Below are 19,595 nucleotides of genomic sequence, written 5' to 3' on the forward strand. Positions count from 1 at the left end.
GAGCTATCTGTCGTGGTATTGACTTGTGATGACTTGTCACGCTGGAGTGAACCAAATCGTTGCCGTTTTAGTTTGGCACTCATTTTTGGCAAAAACGACACACCATTCAACTCAAATTAAACATATAAAACGATTTTGATTAAACACCTTCACTTCACTTGTCTTCTCCACTTCTATCTTTTTTGTTTTTCTTCTTCTTTCTCCTTCTCCTCTCTTTATCAATGCCATTGTCATAGAATTTTATTGGTGGAGTTAAAATTTTTGCGTCCGAAAGACATTTGAATAATTTCTCATTTTGTCGTTCACCTTCTCTTCCATCATAAGAAGTTTTGCTACTGTCGTTGTTAGTGAATATAATTTTTTTATTTTTTATTTTTTGCAATGCATAATGGTTCTTTATTATGTTTGTATTGTGAGTATGGTTGATGTTGTTTGCTTTTTTTTTGTCAATATGGTTCTAGAATTTAATTAGATTGAAATTTTTTGAAGATGCTCTATTTGATTAGTTTACATTTAGATGAGACAAAATATTAATTTCTAATAATTTATAAGAAGATTTTCTGATTTTTAATTCCAAGCATAGAAAAATGAGCATAAAAACAAGTGGTACATAGAGTTATAGAGATTTAAATGATAAGTTAAGTTGTTTTTAGAAAAAGAATGTGATAGTAGGATCACTTAAATAAGTAGCATAAAAACATTGTTTTCTATTGTTTTTGGTCATTCTTATGGTGCTATTAACATCTCCATCAACTAATTTTTCTACCTGTTTAATCACTAAAACGAAAATCTCATTTACTTAATTAAATATCATAGTTTCTGAACATTAACATTAATCATTGAAAAAGAAGATGAAATGCACAACAATAAGTGTTAATTAGGAATTAGGCTTATATATTGAGTAAGGGTCTAAATTGGGTATAAATTAGAATTAAACTATGTCACTAAACTGTTGGAAAGCGTTCAGCGTGACAACAGATGATCACATTGGTATATCGAAAACGGACTCATCACCAAAAATGAATATTAAGACCACTATGAAGTCTAAAATTATATCTAAAAACCACTATAAGAAAATTAATATCTTAAGGATCAAAACGCGTAAATTTCAGAAACCATGATAAAAATTTACTCTTATTTAAATAAAAAGTGGTCGATGTATAATAGACCAACAAAGATGCAAAGTACTATAAAATACATATATAATTTTTTTTTTAAATTTAATGATTGAATACTACCTATAATAGATATTTAAATACATTATTTTTAAATAAAATTAATAATTTTTAATTATTAAATTTACTTAAAGACAACTACTACAAATAAATTTTGACCGTTAAATTACTCCTTCTAAGAGGGTAAGACACATGCATTAATCTAGTCTAAAAGGTATGGTCATGGATTTCATGGATGAAGAGGGACATGGGCACTTAAATTCGTCACATTCACATGTGAGAGTGAGAGTGAGACCATGCATATGGCGGCATATGCATTATATTCCCTTTGGCGTCAAAACAAGATCGAGCACCCCTCTCTCTCCACTTCTTAATTATGAGAAGCTGAGAACACACAAAGATGAACCCATGTGCAGGCAATCACACACATTTTTATTTCTAATTCTAAATTCTCAATAGCAGCTCATATTTGGACCCCACCACCGACACCTATTTCCCATTTCCAATTACCATTTTCATTTGCAGCTCATCATTTCACAGTATACGTTTCTTTTTTATTTTTTAAAGAATATATAAAGTGAAAAATTCACCAAAAATGTTTAGGAACTGAAATAAAATATAAGCAGCTTTATTTAATATCAAATTTAAGTGTCTAAGGTAGAGTTTATATAGCATTAATCATTCATTTACGTCCTATCTATTAATGTTGAAGAAGAAAAACTAATAGAAAGGGATATAATAATATCCTCAAAAATTTAATACCATCAAATAATTTTTATTAAAATTATTTTAACAAAACTGTATTAGAAATTTATATATTGTAAATTATTTATATAAATGATATACTTTTTTTGTATAAATTAGAATTGACTGTGAAATGAAAATTTAAAATGTATATAAATAGTTGTTTTATTAATATTTAGTTTTTATTTTTTCTGTTTTTATTAGACATGTAATACAAGTTTTTATAGGCCAATGAGTAATAGCTCAAATGGCTAGTCTTCCCATACTCAATTAAGAGATTGCGCGTTCGAATCTCTTATCTTTAGTAAAAAAAAAAAAATACAAGTTTTTATAGTTAGTAGTAAGCATTTTATGTTGATTTGAAAGAGAGAAAAAGACGAATTGAGTTGAGAGTTTTCCCTCTCTTATTTGATTTACCATTCAGTCACGGCTATATTCACTCCTTCCTACTCCTCCTCATCTGTACCGCACATATATGTATCATGTATGTGTGTGTCCACCCCTCACCATTTCATACTTCTCTCTCTCTCTCTCTCAAGCATTATTATTAGAAAGACAGACAGAATAGAGCAGTGACTCCGTACTGACTAGTGAGTATAATAGATATAGAGACAGAGAGAGCAGCAAATTAAAATGGGGGTGAAGAGAGGGGTTGCTACCGCCGTGGTGTTGTGTGTGTTGGCTTTTGTGAGCGTGAGTCTTGGTGAAGATCCCTACAGGTTCTTCGACTGGAATGTTACCTACGGCGACATTTACCCGCTCGGTGTTCGTCAACAGGTTCGCTTATTCTATTATGTTACCTTATTAGATCATCTGTCTGTCTCTGTCTCTATCTCTGTCTCTCTCACTTTCATTATTTATCTCATCTATGATATCTACAGGGAATACTTATAAACGGCCAATTCCCAGGACCAGACATTCATTCAGTTACCAACGACAACCTCATCATCAATGTCTTCAACAGCTTGGACCAGCCCTTTCTCCTCTCCTGGTAACTCTATCTTCACTCTCACTCTCTCTCATTATTACGATATATCTTATTTGATTAATATAATAATAATTTTAATTGATTATACTTGTCTTCCCGTGAAGATCAGTGAGTGTTGCCATTGGTAGCACACAACACTGGTGCATTTTTGGATGTTTGTTAAGTCACATGACTTCTTGTATTCTGCTAGTAAACAAAAAATTTCAATGTCCATATTCCATGTGCTCCTCCAAATAATTATTATTTTCTATCCGGACTATTTTTCCAGCATCATTATGGATCTGATCTGCCTCACCGCTCTTATTAGAAAATCATTAATAAAATAAATAAATTAAAATTCTATACTATATTGTTTCAATCTCATTTAAAATTTCCCCCAAAATAAAGAATCGGATCACCCCATCAGAGAGGTCATGATAATGAGCAATCTCGTGTGTTTATTATTAATTAGTTATCAAGTGTTTAGATTTAAGTTGGATTATAAGGTTTGAAGGGGCATATCAGCAAGCATAAAAAATCATTGACTGCATGTGCATAATTGAATTTTAATTTGAGCTTTGTATACAACGATAGAATGGGATTGCTTGTAGAAATTAAAATATGATACAAAGAATGTGCCATTGGGGCCCATTTTATTTATGCTATCTAGGCTGTTCTCCGCTAGATGGATTATCATCTTAGCTTTCATTTGCTGGATGCTTTACATACTTTTCTGATTACGATCCCACGGTAAGAGTAAATCAATGCGCAATCATAGTATACTAGTAGAGCCACGGATTTTGACTACTTGTAGAGGAGAATATCTCTCAGCTTTTCATTTTATTACGGAAAATATTAGGTACAACACTTTTAAAAAAATATATTTATATTATTAATTGTCACTTAAATTTGTATAGAAAAAAAGAAGCATATATGCATGTCATGGCATGGCAGCATGTAAATTGGTTAAAATGATGCAGGAATGGGGTCCAACAGAGAAGGAACTCATACGAGGATGGGGTGTTTGGAACAACATGTCCCATCCCACCGGGGAAGAACTTCACTTACATACTTCAAGTGAAGGATCAGATTGGAAGCTTTTACTACTTCCCTTCTCTTGCATTCCACAAAGCTGCGGGCGGCTTCGGAGGCATCAGGATCCTCAGCAGGCCAAGGATCCCGGTCCCCTTCCCTGATCCCGCCGGCGATTACACTGTTTTCATTGGAGACTGGTACAAGGCCAACCACACGGTAATCTCTTCTTTTATTTAACTTTAATTTACTGGTCTTATAATCCCAAAACAAAACTCAGCTTCTTTCCTTTTGCAATCATTTACATAATAAGTATTTCTCGTAGGGAACTACTCAAATGAAGATGCAAAAAACATCTTTTTATGAAGATGCTTTGTATAAAAGTGTGATTTATTGATTTGGCCACACTTCAAATAAAAACAACACTTTTATAACATATCAAAATCTAACCCTACACTCCATCATCTAAGGGTCAAAAAGAAAAATCATCACATGAAGACAATTATAATATCTTCATGGGAGTACCCACCTTTCTTGTATTAGTATATTCCCAGCTAGCTAGCACTATTTAGTTTACTAATATTCTCCAGCCTTGCTTTTCTAGTAATTAAGATGGGCATCTAACATTTGAGTTTGACATCTTACGTTACGTGCTACAATTTCAATTCGGTCGGGACAGCTGGGTCTGGGTAGGCCAAACGCTCCAATCCCAATTTATTTTTCCTAGTCCCATCCAAGCCACATGCACATGCCCCAAAAAGATGTATGAATCATTAAAGAGAAAAAATAGCACGCAGAATCATTAAACATTTTAGATGTTTATATTTGAATATTTAAGTGGAGTTAGGTAGTATTAGAGAGGTTGTAAATGATGCATGCATGTACTTATCTGATTTGGTGTTACAGGATTTGCAAAGGCAACTTGATAGCGGAAGAAAGCTAGCACTCCCCGATGGAATCCTGATCAATGGTCGCGGGGACAACGGGGCCTCATTCAACGTGGAACAAGGAAAGACTTACAGGCTGAGAATATCAAATGTGGGGCTGGAGAATTCCCTGAATTTCCGCATACAAAACCACAAGATGACCCTGGTGGAAGTGGAAGGAACCCATACCCTTCAGACCACATACTCCTCTCTCGATGTCCACGTTGGTCAATCCTACTCCGTCCTAGTCACCGCCGATCAACCTCCCCGGGACTACTACATCGTGGTTTCCACTCGCTTCACCACCACAGTCCTCACCACCACCGGAATTCTTCGCTACAGCAACTCAGCAGGGCCAGTGCAGGGCCCGCCACCTGGGGGACCCACCATCCAGATTGACTGGTCGTTGAACCAGGCCCGGTCCATCAGGACGAACCTTACAGCAAGTGGGCCAAGGCCCAACCCGCAAGGGTCGTACCACTACGGTCTCATAAACCTGACGAGAACAATCGTGGTGTCGAGCTCAGCCGGGCAGGTGAATGGGAAGCAGAGATACGCCATTAACAGCGTGTCTTACGTTGCACCCGACACTCCTCTCAAGGTGGCCGACTTCTTCAAGATCCCCGGCGTCTTCCGCGTGGGGAGCATATCCGACAGGCCCAGCGGCTCTGCCATCTACCTTGACACGTCTGTCATGCAGACTGACTACAGAACTTTTGTGGAGATTGTCTTCCAGAACGACGAGGACATCATCCAGTCCTATCATCTTGATGGCTACTCTTTCTTCGTTGTTGGGTAAGCACATTAGCATTTATCAATTTAAGCGTAATTAAGAATCAGTAGTGGTTTATTAATTAACTTATTTTCTGTTCATATGTACGTACCTAGTATGGATGGAGGAACATGGACAGCTGGTAGCAGGAACGAGTACAATCTTCGAGACGCAGTTTCGCGATGCACGACGCAGGTATATCCAAAGTCATGGACAGCAATATATGTGGCGTTGGACAACGTGGGAATGTGGAACTTGAGATCTGAATTCTGGGCAAGGCAATACCTGGGCCAACAATTCTATATGAGAGTGTACACAACATCCACTTCCCTCAGAGATGAATACCCTATTCCCAAGAATGCTCTTCTCTGTGGAAAGGCCTCTGGCCGACACACCCGACCCCTCTAATTCCACCCTATATTATCACTTGACCCCACCTCGAGGTCTCATTCTTTTTCATCAATCCATTATATGTATTGCCACAGTGCCATTCTTTCTCTCCAATGCTCACTACATTTTACCCCTAGGAATTCACAACTTTTATTCAATCAAATATCTATTTCTTGTTTCAAATGGCTAAACAGAGAACATACATTCATAATAACAACAAAGAATTGAAAAGGATCTAATACTTTATTTTTAAATGATTCAGATTACAAGATGTATCTCTTAAAATTATTGACATACATGTTATTTAGAAAGCAGAACTATTCTCAGCATATTTCACTGCATACATATATTTAAGATACAACAAGATGTGAAACCCCGAGTATTGGGATATACATGATGATGAAATAGCCTAAGTAGGCTCGCTCGCTGCTGTCCTATTCAATCCAGTGGGCTTCTAACACTTTAGCCATAAATCCGTACCTGTCAACAGCTTCCTCAATCTGAACGCCAACAACAAATACAACAATTATATAAACTTAGACAATGGAAAAACGGAAAGAAGAAATGGAAATATTCTTACTATTTTCTGCATGGAACGCCCAGCTCCATGTCCGGCCTTGCATTCGATGCGAGCAATCACAGGGTTTGTTTGAGGACTTTGCTTCATACTAGTACTCAGAACATACTGCATCGTCTACACATAATAAACAAGATTCAGTGCAATAATACCCCAATATGCAAAGCTAGTAAGCAGACTAACCGCCAATAACTTCAATGAGTGGAGTGGCACAACGCGATCATCATGATCAGCCGTCAATAACATCGTTGATGGGTACTGGATTGACCCACCACCAAACTCTTCCCAGGGTCTTCGTACATTGTGCAACGGTGAGTATCTATATTATACAACTTAAGTTAATACTAGGCATAGGCACTAGACACTAGCCAACAATTGCTACATGTCTAATCTCTAATCAACATATTACATATATATACAAATTGGGTCTCTTACTTGATTAGCCAATGAAACTCCTCCTCCTTTTCTGAACAACCAAACTCTGAAGTCCAAGCATGACCTGAATAATAACCACGACCCGAAATGAATGAGATTGTGATACATATGTACAAAAGCAAGACACGAAACAAACCTATGGTGAACTTGTGGAATCGTAGCATGTCCATAACACCAACATGAGCCAGTGCACAACCAAAAAGATCAGGTCTCTGCATGTACCAACAAAATGCCAAAATATTTAACGAAAACTCAGCACAACACTAAGCAATTAGCCAATTAGAGAAATAATGAATGGAACCAAACCTGATTTATGCAAGCAGCAACAAGAAGTCCGCCGTTGCTTCCGCCTTCAATACACAACTTTGCGGGCTGGGTATACCCTACGGATACAAGGTATTCGGCTGCAGAGATGAAGTCATCGAAACAATTCTGCTTCTTTGCAAGGGATCCTGCTTTGTGCCATTCCTCCCCATACTCCCCACCACCTCGAATGTTCGCTATGCACAAAACACAACCCAAGTGTCTTGCAAGCACAATGCGGCTCACACTGAAACACGGTGTGACACTCACGTTAAAACCACCATACCCGTATAGCAAACAGGGGTGTGAACCATCCAAACTAATGTCCTTTCTTGCAACAATGAACATTGGAATCTTGGTACCATCTTTACTAGCAACAAACACCTGATTGGCATGAAACTGAGAGCGATCAAAACCAGGAACTACAATCTCGCGGAATACCTTGATAACAGGAGCTTGTGTTCCCAGGTCGCACTGATATACGATACCAGGACTCAGAAAGCTGGAGAAGCCAAAGAAAAAGACACTGTCTTGACGGCGTGTAGAGATTCCATTAACGGTGCCAATGTCAATTGGTAAATGATGCTGCAAGCAACCTGTTTCCAAGTCTCTTACTTGCACAACGTACTTGACATCACTCAAGTAGCTTACGATTACTTGGTTGCCGTTCACAGCGCATGCTGATTCAAGAACATCCCTCTCTGACTCGTGGATAACATCGAACCAAGAATTAATAGGTTCTTTCAAATCCACTCGGACTAGTTTATATTTGGGAGCATTTTTGTTTGTTAAGAATGTGAATAAAGTGTCATCATTTGCAATGTAGTGAAACTGTGCATCAAACGTGTCAACAAGCTTTACAAATGGGAGCATAGTAGCATGAGCATGAGCATCTTCTTCTTCCTGTTTATTCCCAAAACCTTGCAGCCCATTCGTAAGTTCGGACATGTCACAGTAGTAAAGTTTATTCACTGGATCGCAACCTTGTTCAATATACATGATAATATACCTGCCATCATCACTAACACTTGCTCTAAACCGATATTCAGGGTTCTGGGGATCTCTCCAGCACAAAATATCTTGGGACTGATCAGTACCCAGAAAATGATAATAGAGTTCATGATAAAGGTTAGTGTTTGTCTCAGTGCCAGCATCTACCAGTTGTCCCTCCCTAGAATGTTATGTAGATAGAGTTGGCAAAAAAAATTCATCACGAATGAAGGTAAAATCTGGAAAGATGGAGAAGGGTGACTTACTTGGGAGCTGGATAGCGGCTATAGAAGAAACCTTTGGTGTCATGCGTCCAACTAATAGAAGAAAATTTCACCTGTTGAAGTGAATATATTGAAGGAGGCTAAATGAAAAGTAGTAGATTATTGAATTTGGATAGAGATGGAGACTCACCCAGGATAAAGTATGTGGGAGGAGATGCTTGTCTTGGATACGCATTATGTTGATAGTGACCCAATCGGTGCCGCTAGAACTAAGGCCATAAGCCAAGAAGTCAGCATGTTGGCTTACGGATACAGCAGTGAGGGAGACGGATCCATCTGGGCTGAGTGCATTGGGGTCAAGCAGAAGGTGCGGTTGAGCCCCGGCGTGGAAGCCATTCTGCATGTAGAGAACACTGTGTGGCTGAAGGCCAGAGTTGTGGAAGTAGAAATAGGTGTTGTGCGATCGCCTGAAAGGTACAGTGTAGTGAGGATGGTCGAAGAGGTTGGTGAGTTTGTGGCGGAGGTTGGGACGTGCAGCGCAGCTCTCCAGTACAGAATCCGTTAGCTGAAGCTGGCTGTGCACGAAGTCTTTGACTTCTTGGGCATCAGGATCCTCAAGCCTGTAGAAGAAGAAGAAGAAATGAAATGATCAACATCCCGTACATACACACATACCTACATAGAGATGGAGTGCGGAGTACCATCTGTAAGGGTCAGGAATGGTAATGCCGTGAAAATGGTCAACGACTGAGTTGTCCCTGCGAGCATTGGGATATGGATATTGGTTGAGTGGGAGCGGGAGCGATCCCATATCGATGGATATCATGGTTTGAGGAACGAGTTGATGGAGCAGCTGCACCTTAAATAAATAATTGATTCCTTCCATTCGTGGCGGGAAAATAAAGAGACGATGACAACATCCTTACACATTTTTACTCCAATGTGTCCTCATTCCTCAACTGACCCAACCTCTTTACATTCACCTGCACTTTCTTTGCCAGTATGCCCCCCATGCCCTCTCTTTTTTTTTTTTTTTTGTCTCACGTGTCTTCTGGAAACTTGCTTTGGGCCACAACTTCTAATCTTCATTAGGTCAACCATCAAAGAGGTGATAAGTACAGTTGGGCCACAACTTCTAATGTCTTCTAGTCTCTTCTCTATATAATATGTACCCAACAAAATTTAGAAGAAAAAAAAAATTACACAATTCATTTATATTTTTTTATTCTAATTAACATTAATTAAATTCATTTACACATAACCTAAATTCCAAATATAAAAGATATCACATGCATGAAGGAATCAACTCTCTTGCTAATTCATATGACAAGGTTTGGTCACATATATTTGGCATCTGAATATCTCTCATGTTCCTGTGTGAATATAGATATTTCGAGGTATAGCTCGTTCTACTATCGCTTGAATTTGCTTTCCTGGGAATGAAAGTGACGAACATCATCTTCTTGTGAGGGCGGCAGCGTTGGGCACATGTAAAGAGACTCCAATGCTCAAGTAAGTAAGAGTGTGAGAATATTCAAAATGGAAATAGAGTAAATTGCGTACCTGTGACAAAGTTGATCACTAGTATATATGGAGTTACCTTTAGGTAGTTATTTGTATCTTGTTCTTTGGTTTGATGAAGTCTATTTACTATTATTCCAGTTGTTGGGGTTGTGGTGGTTTGATTAGAGAGATTTTCGGGGGAGTTATCCTTAGTGCTCCAATTCCGAGGTTGTTGGTGTGGGCCATACTTTGGGTAACGGATCATAGCCCCCAAAGTTGATCTGTTTGGGATACCGAACTATAAACAGGTTGAGCTTTGACGAAATATAGTTCGGAATTGGAGCTGGTAAGAGCCCCCAAGCTCAACCTCGTTTTAGAGGTTATTCGAAAATAGAAGCACCTTGATGGTTTGGCGGTAAATTGAATTTTTATTGTAAAGTGTGAATTTTTGTAAATGTGAGTTTTGTTTCGTTGGTGAGAGAAAATAAATAAAGGGTCACGTTGAGTTAATGCGCTTGGGGAACTGGAGTAGTTTCTAAACCGTCAGTATAGTGCACCGTGCGGAGTTGGACGGTTTTGTTTTGACTTGGGTCTTCATTGTTTGAATTTTTAGTGGGTTAGTGGGTAAAATTTTGTTCTTTTCGTTTTTTTCGATTTTGACTAAGCTTTTTGTGTTGGGGTTATTTGCTGAAGAATGGACAGAAGAGGTTAGTGTTCTTTTGCTTTGTATTTCATTTTCTCTGAGTTTGTTTCTTTTTCTTTCGTGATGGAAAAGGAGAAAACTGTTTCAAAAAAGAATGCCAAGGGTCGAGGGAGAAAGGCTGTTGTTGAGGATAAAGATAGGCTTGTTGAGGAAGTTTTTGTTTAGAATCCCCGTGATCCCTTTCCTTGGGTTGCTGAGTCTGTGACGAAGTGGGTTTTGATTTTTGTTGATGAGAATAGTATCTCTCAGCTAGGTCCCTTTCCTTGGGTTGCTGAGTCTGTGACGAAGTGGGTTTTGATTTTTGTTGATGAGAATAGTATCTCTCAGCTAGGTCCAGTGTCATCTTGGGTTAGGGATGGTTCAGATATAAAAATAAAATTTTTGCCATGCAATATTGCTGACCGTGTGTATCACCGGGGCAAGGGTTTTGAATTTTTCTTTATGTACAGTTGTGTATTTGTTGAGTTTGGTGTCAAGTTTTCGTTTTCTGAGTTTGAGTGAGGGGTGCTGATGCAATTGAAATGTGTCCCCTCGCAGTTACATCCAAATTCCTGGGCGTTTGTGAGGGGGTTTGAGGTATTGATGAGTTGTCTTGGGGTTGTACTATCATTAGAGGTATTTTTTGCTTTATTTCAGTGTAAAGGTGTTAAGAAGGGTTGTTGGTTGAACCTGGCTAATGTTCCTGGCCGAGCTATTTTCAGCTTGTACAAGTCTTCGTATAAAGGGTTCAAGTCGATGTTTTTGAAAATTGGGGTTAATGATAATGAGTTTCCGTGGTATATGGATGAGTGCTTACTGGAGAGGTTTCCTTTATACTGGATTCCGAGGCCTAGACAGATACTGGGGCATTGCTGTGAGCATCCGCCATATGTCGTGACCTGCAAGGGAAAGAAAAGAAGAAAGCACAGAAAATATATAAAAAGATGTGTCGTGACCTGTGTGAATATAGAGATTCCGAGGTATAGCTTGTTCTACTATCGCTTGAACTTGCTTTTCTAAGAATGAAGGTGAGGAACGCCGTCTTCTTGTGAGGGCGGCGGCGCACCTGCAAAGGAATTCCAACGCTCAAGTAAGTAAGAGTGTAAGAATATTTAGAATGAAAATGGAGTGAATTGCATACCTATGACTTAGTTGGTCACAAGTATATATGGAGTTACCTTTAGGCAGTTATTAGTTTGACGAAGTCTATTTGCTATTATTCCGGTTGTTGGGGTTGTGGTGGTTTGATTGGAGAAATTTTCGGGAGAGTTATCCTTAGCGCTCCAATTCCGAAGTTGTTGGTGTGAGCCATACTTTGGATAACAGATCACCTCCAAACTCCAAAATGCAGAATTTCATATGGCGCTTAAGCAAAACATATTGCCCACATTTGCAAATCTTGAGAGACGTGCACGTAAGAATTTCAACTTGTGCCCAAAATGCTTGAGTAAAGAAGAAATTATCGATGCATTTTTGGTTGTCATGTGTCATATGTCTTTTTTGAGGTGTTATAGTCTTTAACTCTTGCCGATCCATAATCATCTTCCAGTTCAAACCCTCCCATCCTCAAGACAAAACCAATAACACTAGTACTAACATGCAACATGAAAAATAAATACCATGTATCTTAGAGTTTCATTAGCAATTTATACCGCATAACTTTAGAACTTGTTATTTGTACTGATTATGAGTAAATCCTGCATAACCTTATACATTGGTTACAAGTACAACCACCACTTTATTAATACAAACGAATACTCGCTAGTAACCCACCATGTAGAACAATAACAAAATCATTCAAGCTCATTTATAAAGGGACTCTGAGAAGAAAGAAAAGCTATGGGTTTTTTTATTATTATTATTAGAAACATCTTCAGAAATTCACACATTGAGGTGTCAAAATACTTTTTACATATACCCACTTCTTAGGTTTTTAGACCCCAAAATAACCTCTATACTAGAAAGATCATGTATTTAGCTAAAAGAGGAGTTATACTTCAGACAAAATCCTCAACATCACAACTACTGAACTACATGAAAAAAGTATGCTTAGACTTTGTTTTGAAAATGCTAACTCCCTACCTTCGTTAATGCGATAAGAGTTAAACAAAATAAAATCCTGAAAATTAATCTATTATTAAAAATAAAAAATAAATAAAACACTTTAAATTTTAATATAAATTATTAATATAAAATATAATAAATAAAAAATAAAATTTATTTAACTAATATAAAGGATAATATTCTTTACGCAAGAAAGTCTAAATCACAACTATATTAATATTGTGTCTATACACATTTTTGATATAAAAATAATTTTTTAAATATAATTTTATATACGATTTTCTCTATCTGACATCCTTATTCTTTGTATGAATTTTGATATATAATTATATATACATTTTTATATAAGTGATATGGCTGTTACAATCCAAGCATCATAACTCGGCATCACTTGTTACAACTCGACTTAATAAGCTATAATTCGGTATAGCGGTATGAATCTAGAATAAAACACCCGACTATACATCGTAATCTCCCGATCTAATCATAATGATTCTTCAATATCAACAACGGCTAGAAATATAGTCGATTTACGTCTTTCACCTATAAAAGTATGATCTTTCACCTCTCAAACTTATTAAAATTTCACAATACTAACTTAAATATCGGAGTGCTTTTTAGGGCTGCACATGGATCGGATAATATCCGCATATCCGTGGTAATTATCTGCATTCGATCCGAATTTTGCAGATATTATCCGATCCACAAAGCCATCAGATCCGATCCACAAATCCGCATATCCGCACATCACATATAAATAGCATAGCTTAAGAAAATAAACCTTAATGTGATATGAATTTTAGTGTGTTGTTTTATTAATTTTATGATATCTTGTTTTTTATTTTTTATGTTGTACTTCGACTTAGAATAATTAAACTTAAATCTTGTGTGATTTTTTTTTTGTTATTCAAAAGAACTTTTATTGATAATATTTTAGAATTAAATATGCTTAAACAGGTGAAAAATAATTTTTTTTTCTAAACAGCCAAATGGAATTTGAAAACATTTTTTTTGAATTATGCGGATATACCCGATATCCGATCCGATCCGATCCGCATTTTTCAATCCGGCCTGAAAAATTGCGGATATCGTATCCGATCCGATTCGATTCGTGTGCAGCCCTAATGCTTTTTGCAGGTTCACTTTCTCTTTTCTTCTCACTCTCCACGACGTGACATTTCTCTGGACGAAAAGCTCAAATTTCTTAAGTCTATAGCTTAGCGTTGGAGATTACAGCTAGCTAGGGGTGTGCATGGGTCGGGTGAAACCGGGTTTGATGTGACCCAGACCCGACCCGAAAATATATATCGGGTCTATTTATTAGACTCGAATCCGATCCTAGACCCGATGAAACCTATACACTTTCGGGCCACAATTATACCGGGTAAAAATCAGGTGAAAATCGGGCCGTTAACATTACATTACCTTGATACCTTTTTATAAGCTAGTATGTGAAAATATCCAAATTTTCAAGACTCCAATCATTATTTGACATGGTAAAATTCACTTAGAAAAATATAACAAGAACTAACTCTTCTCTAAAATTAAAGCATAACCATAATCAATACTAATATTGTCTAATAACTCCAAATATTTAAATCAATACAAATAACACAATATTATGCATTTTAAACATAAAAAATTAACCTATAGTCTTATAATAACTAATAACACAAAATATTAAGGTTTACAATACTTAAATTTCACATAAAAATAGCCATCATCCATCACTAATAACACAAAATATTAATTGTGTATTATAACCGAGCCACCGGATCGATTTCGGGTGACCTGAGTCATAACCCGATTCCGACCCCTATTTTTAAGACCCTTACCCGATCTTAAACCCAGTAAAATCACATCAAAATAACTCCTGTTCAACCAGATCGAACCATACACACCCCTAAAGCTAGCACGACTCTCGGAAGCCAAGTTATGTCCCGAAGCCAAGTTATGTCCCGATTACTTACTCAAGAACAATAAATATATTCTAGTGTCTACAAATTATACATTATACATGTTTTAGTCACCAAAAAAAAAAAAATTATACATGTTTTAATTTTATAAAAAGGCGAATCCCACTTTTTGTCACTCATATTTAGACAATAATACAAAATATGTAGACATCATATAATTATCCTTTTATATAATATAATATATATAATTGTAGTTACTTTTTCACCAACTTCCTGAATCCTGAGCTGAAAAGACTTTGTCCACAGGTTAGATTTTTTGTGATCTTTATAGGAAAAGGGGCTTCAATTGAAGAAAATACGAAAAAGTGTTCACAAACTCGAAACCAAACATAAACCGTTTGGTGTGAGCTTCGTACTTAGATTAGAACGAACACACAAACACATACGGCGGGCCACCCACGAATTATACAAAAAAAAAAAAAGTTAATTACATGACTAATCAATGTGTCTCTGTGCGACATCATTCAACTGTATATATATATAGCAGTAAAAATTAGCACGTAGTGTCTAACTCTTTGAACATGCATGTATGTGATACTTATGGCGGCATAATTTCATCCCAAACAATTAAACCAAACATAAAATTAAGCAACTTAATGGCGGTACATATAGATAAGCTAGCATTATTGTAACTTGTAAGGCCCGCCTTATTGTAATAAAATAGGAGTTTCAATTCTATGAAGTACTATTATTTATAGCTAGCTAAGTCACCGCACGCGCCACGGAAGAGGAAGCTTGCGTTGGGTGAATAACAAAACAGCAATAAGTGGACTTAGTTGAGTGTGCAATCTTCAATGATGAGCCTAGCTAGGTCTTGACGTTAGTTCAAGAGAGTTGGACCGTAGAAATTAACGTATTCTCTAGTTTCCCCAATAATACATACACACATACGAATACAGTAGAGCGTAACTATCTTGTACCATTCAAAAGGCATGTCAGATGAGGCATGCAATGCACGAACTCGAACCCTACTCAAATCAAATCTCCTCCTTTTATCAGTTGGTAATCCAATCCAATCTAGTAATTATCAACATCATAGATCATCGCGGCAGATACAATATCAAATCACCTACAATTACAAAAATACAAAATAATAAACTAAAAGCTCGCCTTTATTTGAAAATCTGGACCGCAATAAGTTAGCTTTGGTCATAAAGAGGGAACTACCGCACCCGTACCATGTATAACAAAATATCGACCCACAAATTCATCATTTTAATTTTAATAAAATATCCGGCGATTAAAGAAGCTAGTCTTAGAAGAAAGATGTAATTGAATTTCTTCTGTTTATTAAAAATAATAATGCGGTGGAAAATAATCAAATTCCCATTATGCCCCCATCACAATCACAATTCACAGATCGATGAATGATAGAGCTAGCAGGGGCTTCTGATGAAACCCTAGAAGCCAATGTATCGCAGAGATGGGAGTAATACAAATGAGAATTTTCCATGAATAAAGGAACACAAGAAATCAAGCAATGAAATCAAGAAATAGGTTTCCGTTTTCCAACACCAGCGGCTGCGAATAATTAATTAGTAAGATTGAATGAGGAGTAGTGAAGGACAGAGAAATTAAACTACAACACAAAAGAAAAAGTGGTCAATTAAACGCTTATTCCATAGAAACTTTTACATTTTACTATAATAACAACAACAACAAGAACATGCATATGATCCTGCAAAGCAATGTACATAAAGCAGAGAACAGTAGAGACACACTATTCATCAACGCAGTGAGAGAGCAAGTTACAAAGCGTGTGAAGATAGCTACCTTACTTGTTGGGAAAGAAGATAGATAGATATCAGGAGGGCTTTACAAAGAGAAGGCAACAGAACTCAGTTGGCAGCATGTCCACCTCCTCCCTCCGCTAAGGAAAAGATAGAAATGAAAGGAGGTGGACAGAATGCCAATAAACTCTGTAAGCAACTCTTTGCTAAACCCACATGATGACGATGATCAACGAAACTATTCTTCATTTCTTCTTCTTCTTCTTCCTCCTTAGTATATTATTATTGGGGTTGGATGGGGAGGAGTGTTGCCAGGGAAGGTACATAGTACATATACTTTAAGATGTGACGCGATACCCACCTCCATGGTAAATCCAGAGTGGAACATCATCACCTCCCTCTATTAATTATTCTTATAAAACCATCCATTTTTGTTTATCTTTCGCTAAAATAAAATATATAGAAAGAAAGAAGAGAACAAAATTTAAAGTCCCACAAAATAAAGGTTTTGATATATTTATTAAAATATTATTTTTATTTTACCTTTATATATTTTTTATATTTATTAAATTAGTAAAAAAATTTAAAGAGAGTCTAACATTAATTTCTTTACTAGAATATTGCTTATTTTTAAGAATATATTTATTGATATAATATTTTTATAATTTAAAATAAGTCACCATCATTAATATTTTAATTAATTCAAAATAATTATTTATCTAAAAATATTAGGTGATGTATGTTGTTCACTTTATTAAATAATTAGTAAAATTTTCTATATTTATTTAAATCCTGTTAAACTCAATTTTTTTCAATTAGTTTTTATTAAACATATAATTAAATATAATTAAGGTTCAACATTTTATTATCTAAAAGAAAAAGTATATATACAATTAATTTTTAATTAGTCAATATTAATAATTTTTTAAAATCTAAAATTAAGATTTGTAATTTAAAACTTAAAAATTAAGATAAATAAAATAATTTTTAAAAAATTGATTAATTAAAAAAATAACTCTTCATCGTTATTCATATCTAAATCAAGTCATTATTGGACAAAATTCATTTACAGACGTTTGTAAAGTCATGGACGCTTCTCCAATTAAAAAGTTAGAATATTGAATTAACTGATTTTTTCCTTACTATTAGTGAATTAATTAATTTAAATTAGTCGAATGATTTGCTCAACTGTTAAGTATGTTTAAGTAGATGTCAAAAAGTTCAATAAAAAAATCTTTAAAAAAATTAATATATTTCTTTTTCCCGAAAACGGAAAAGAGAGGAGACGTGAGTTGCTGGAGTAGCAGGGTGGAAAAGGAATGGTGAAAAGTAATGAGATTAGATGGTTCATTCCTTCGCTTCCCTGGAGAGAGAGAGAGAGAGCATATTTAGAAGGATCAAAGAGGATGAAATGCTGCAATGAATGATTTCATCCCTCGTTCTTGACGAATTGAAGGTAACAAGACCACTCACTCGTCTCTTCCATCAATCTAATCTTTTCCCTTCTCAGCTCAGCTCCTTAATCCCTCGATTCCGATGCCCACTCCTTAGTCCTTAATCCCTGTTCTTCATATACTTGATAACTTGATACTTGATACCTTTTGCCTTAACCTACTAAGCCAACTTGCTATATATTATACCAGCATACAAGTGGCAATAGAATTTTTTCTATTTTTATTTATGAGTAGTAAAAAAATCAAATTATAAGTTGTCCCGTTTTTATCTGTTTTTATTATTATTAAAATTTAACAAATAAAATTAAATTTTAAAATTTATATAATTATTATTATATAAAATATAAATTAAAATAAAAATTTTATAATAATATAATATTATTAATTATTTTACATATTGAAATTCGTCCCGACCAAATAAAAACAAGATGGGTACTTGTATATTCAAAAATAGTATTTTCGATTATTCCTAATTGGAGTTATTTAGATAAAAACGCTAAAAACGTTTTTTTATAAAGATATTTTTTAATAATTAAAATTTAACACATATAATCAATTAAATCGTGTTATTTTTGTCAAAATTAGATTAGACAAATTGATTTGACCGAAAAATGGTGAATAAAATCTTGATCTAGTCTAAATTAATATTATTTTTTATAAAAAATGAGTACAATACCCTATTATAGAAAATGACTAAAATACTTCTATAATATATATTAATTTTAAAAATCTTAAATTTTAGTCCTTTATTTTCTAGGGTTAGATTTAGAATTGTTAAAATTTATATATATATATAATAAGAGTATTTTAATCATTTTTTATAATAAATGAATTGTAGTCATTTTTTATAAAAAAAAATATTAATTTAGATCAGTTCAAAATTTGATTCACCATTTTTTTGATTAAATCAATTTGTCTAGTCTAATTTTGACAAAAATAACATGATTTAATCAATTATATATATTAAATTTTAATTACTAAAAACGTTTTTAAAAAAAGACGTTTTAGGCGTCTTTATCTGAGTGGCTCCCTTCCTAATTACTATGATCCATAACATTTTTAATACTAATTTAACAACCATAATTATAATATTTTTTTCATAATCTTGCGACTATTTTGAAATGAAAGATTTGACAACCATAATTATAATATTTTTATCATAATCTTGCGACTATATTTTGAAAATGACAGATTTGCTAATGAATGTTTATATAAATGTATACTTGTCATCATCATACCTTTTCTCTATTATTTATCATTTTTATTTATATGATTTTTTACTTTTATGATATCTTCTTATGCATTCTTATTTAGGTGAAAAATGTTTTTATTCTCTTCATTATAAGAAAGTGAAGAAAAAATGTTTATTTGGGAAGAAATTTTAGCTTGTTTATATTAGCTTCTAATATATAGATGCTAATCTTTTATATATAGAAAAATCAAGCACAGTTTTTACTCTACACATACAAAGTATATCAAAAAGTATAATTTGTTCTGTTATGATGATAAACCATATATAGGTGAACCAAACAAGCGTACTTAATTTTATTATTCACATCTATGTAAGCTATTACTTTTTCATACCACTAATGTAAAAGTGGGAAATTAATAACAAGGAACAGGCGAATCTTTAAAAATAAAGAAGCGAGTG

At 35.0% G+C, this 19,595-nt stretch overlaps 2 protein-coding genes across 3 annotated transcripts; one reads left to right on the forward strand and one right to left on the reverse strand.

The window, feature by feature from the left end:
- Positions 1-2,275: 2,275 nt before the first annotated feature.
- On the forward strand, positions 2,276-6,189 carry LOC112754285 (L-ascorbate oxidase homolog). The gene is made up of 5 exons (XM_025801867.2): positions 2,276-2,696; positions 2,801-2,910; positions 3,867-4,137; positions 4,825-5,639; positions 5,733-6,189. Exons 1-5 carry the CDS (start codon positions 2,553-2,555, stop codon positions 6,022-6,024), a joined length of 1,632 nt encoding a protein of 543 aa, XP_025657652.1. The 5' UTR covers positions 2,276-2,552; the 3' UTR covers positions 6,025-6,189.
- A 41-nt stretch (positions 6,190-6,230) lies between these two features.
- Positions 6,231-9,393, reverse strand: LOC112754283 (uncharacterized). Of its 2 annotated transcripts, XM_025801864.3 has the most exons (9): positions 9,237-9,393; positions 8,726-9,155; positions 8,578-8,648; positions 7,325-8,492; positions 7,155-7,230; positions 7,019-7,082; positions 6,767-6,902; positions 6,587-6,700; positions 6,231-6,506 (listed from the first exon to the last, which is right to left on the reverse strand). In XM_025801864.3, the coding sequence occupies exons 1-9, from the start codon at positions 9,359-9,361 to the stop codon at positions 6,441-6,443; spliced, it is 2,250 nt and encodes a 749-aa protein (XP_025657649.3). In that variant the 5' UTR covers positions 9,362-9,393; the 3' UTR covers positions 6,231-6,440. The 2 variants fall into 2 exon arrangements, with proteins under 2 accessions (XP_025657649.3, XP_072075719.1); XM_072219618.1 differs by having other exon boundaries at positions 7,019-7,230.
- Between the last annotated feature and the right edge of the window lie 10,202 nt (positions 9,394-19,595).

This window comes from Arachis hypogaea, chromosome 16 (genome assembly GCF_003086295.3).
Source record: "Arachis hypogaea cultivar Tifrunner chromosome 16, arahy.Tifrunner.gnm2.J5K5, whole genome shotgun sequence".
NCBI lineage: Eukaryota > Viridiplantae > Streptophyta > Magnoliopsida > Fabales > Fabaceae > Arachis > Arachis hypogaea.

What these genes read in the sequence shown, in the direction of transcription:
- LOC112754285 (XM_025801867.2), top strand. Translation starts at nt 2,553, where the DNA reads ATGGGGGTGAAGAGAGGGGTTGCTACCGCCGTGGTGTTGTGTGTGTTG. An exon ending in CGCTCGGTGTTCGTCAACAG is followed by an intron (nt 2,697 to 2,800) that starts GTTCGCTTATTC and finishes TGATATCTACAG; the next exon opens with GGAATACTTATAAACGGCCA. An exon ending in TACTCTTTCTTCGTTGTTGG is followed by an intron (nt 5,640 to 5,732) that starts GTAAGCACATTA and finishes GTACGTACCTAG; the next exon opens with TATGGATGGAGGAACATGGA.
- LOC112754283 (XM_072219618.1), bottom strand. Translation starts at nt 9,361, where the DNA reads ATGATATCCATCGATATGGGATCGCTCCCGCTCCCACTCAACCAATAT. An exon ending in TTGCTGCTTGCATAAATCAG is followed by an intron (nt 7,231 to 7,324) that starts GTTTGGTTCCAT and finishes TGGTACATGCAG; the next exon opens with AGACCTGATCTTTTTGGTTG. An exon ending in GAGTTTCATTGGCTAATCAA is followed by an intron (nt 6,903 to 7,018) that starts GTAAGAGACCCA and finishes TGTATAATATAG; the next exon opens with ATACTCACCGTTGCACAATG.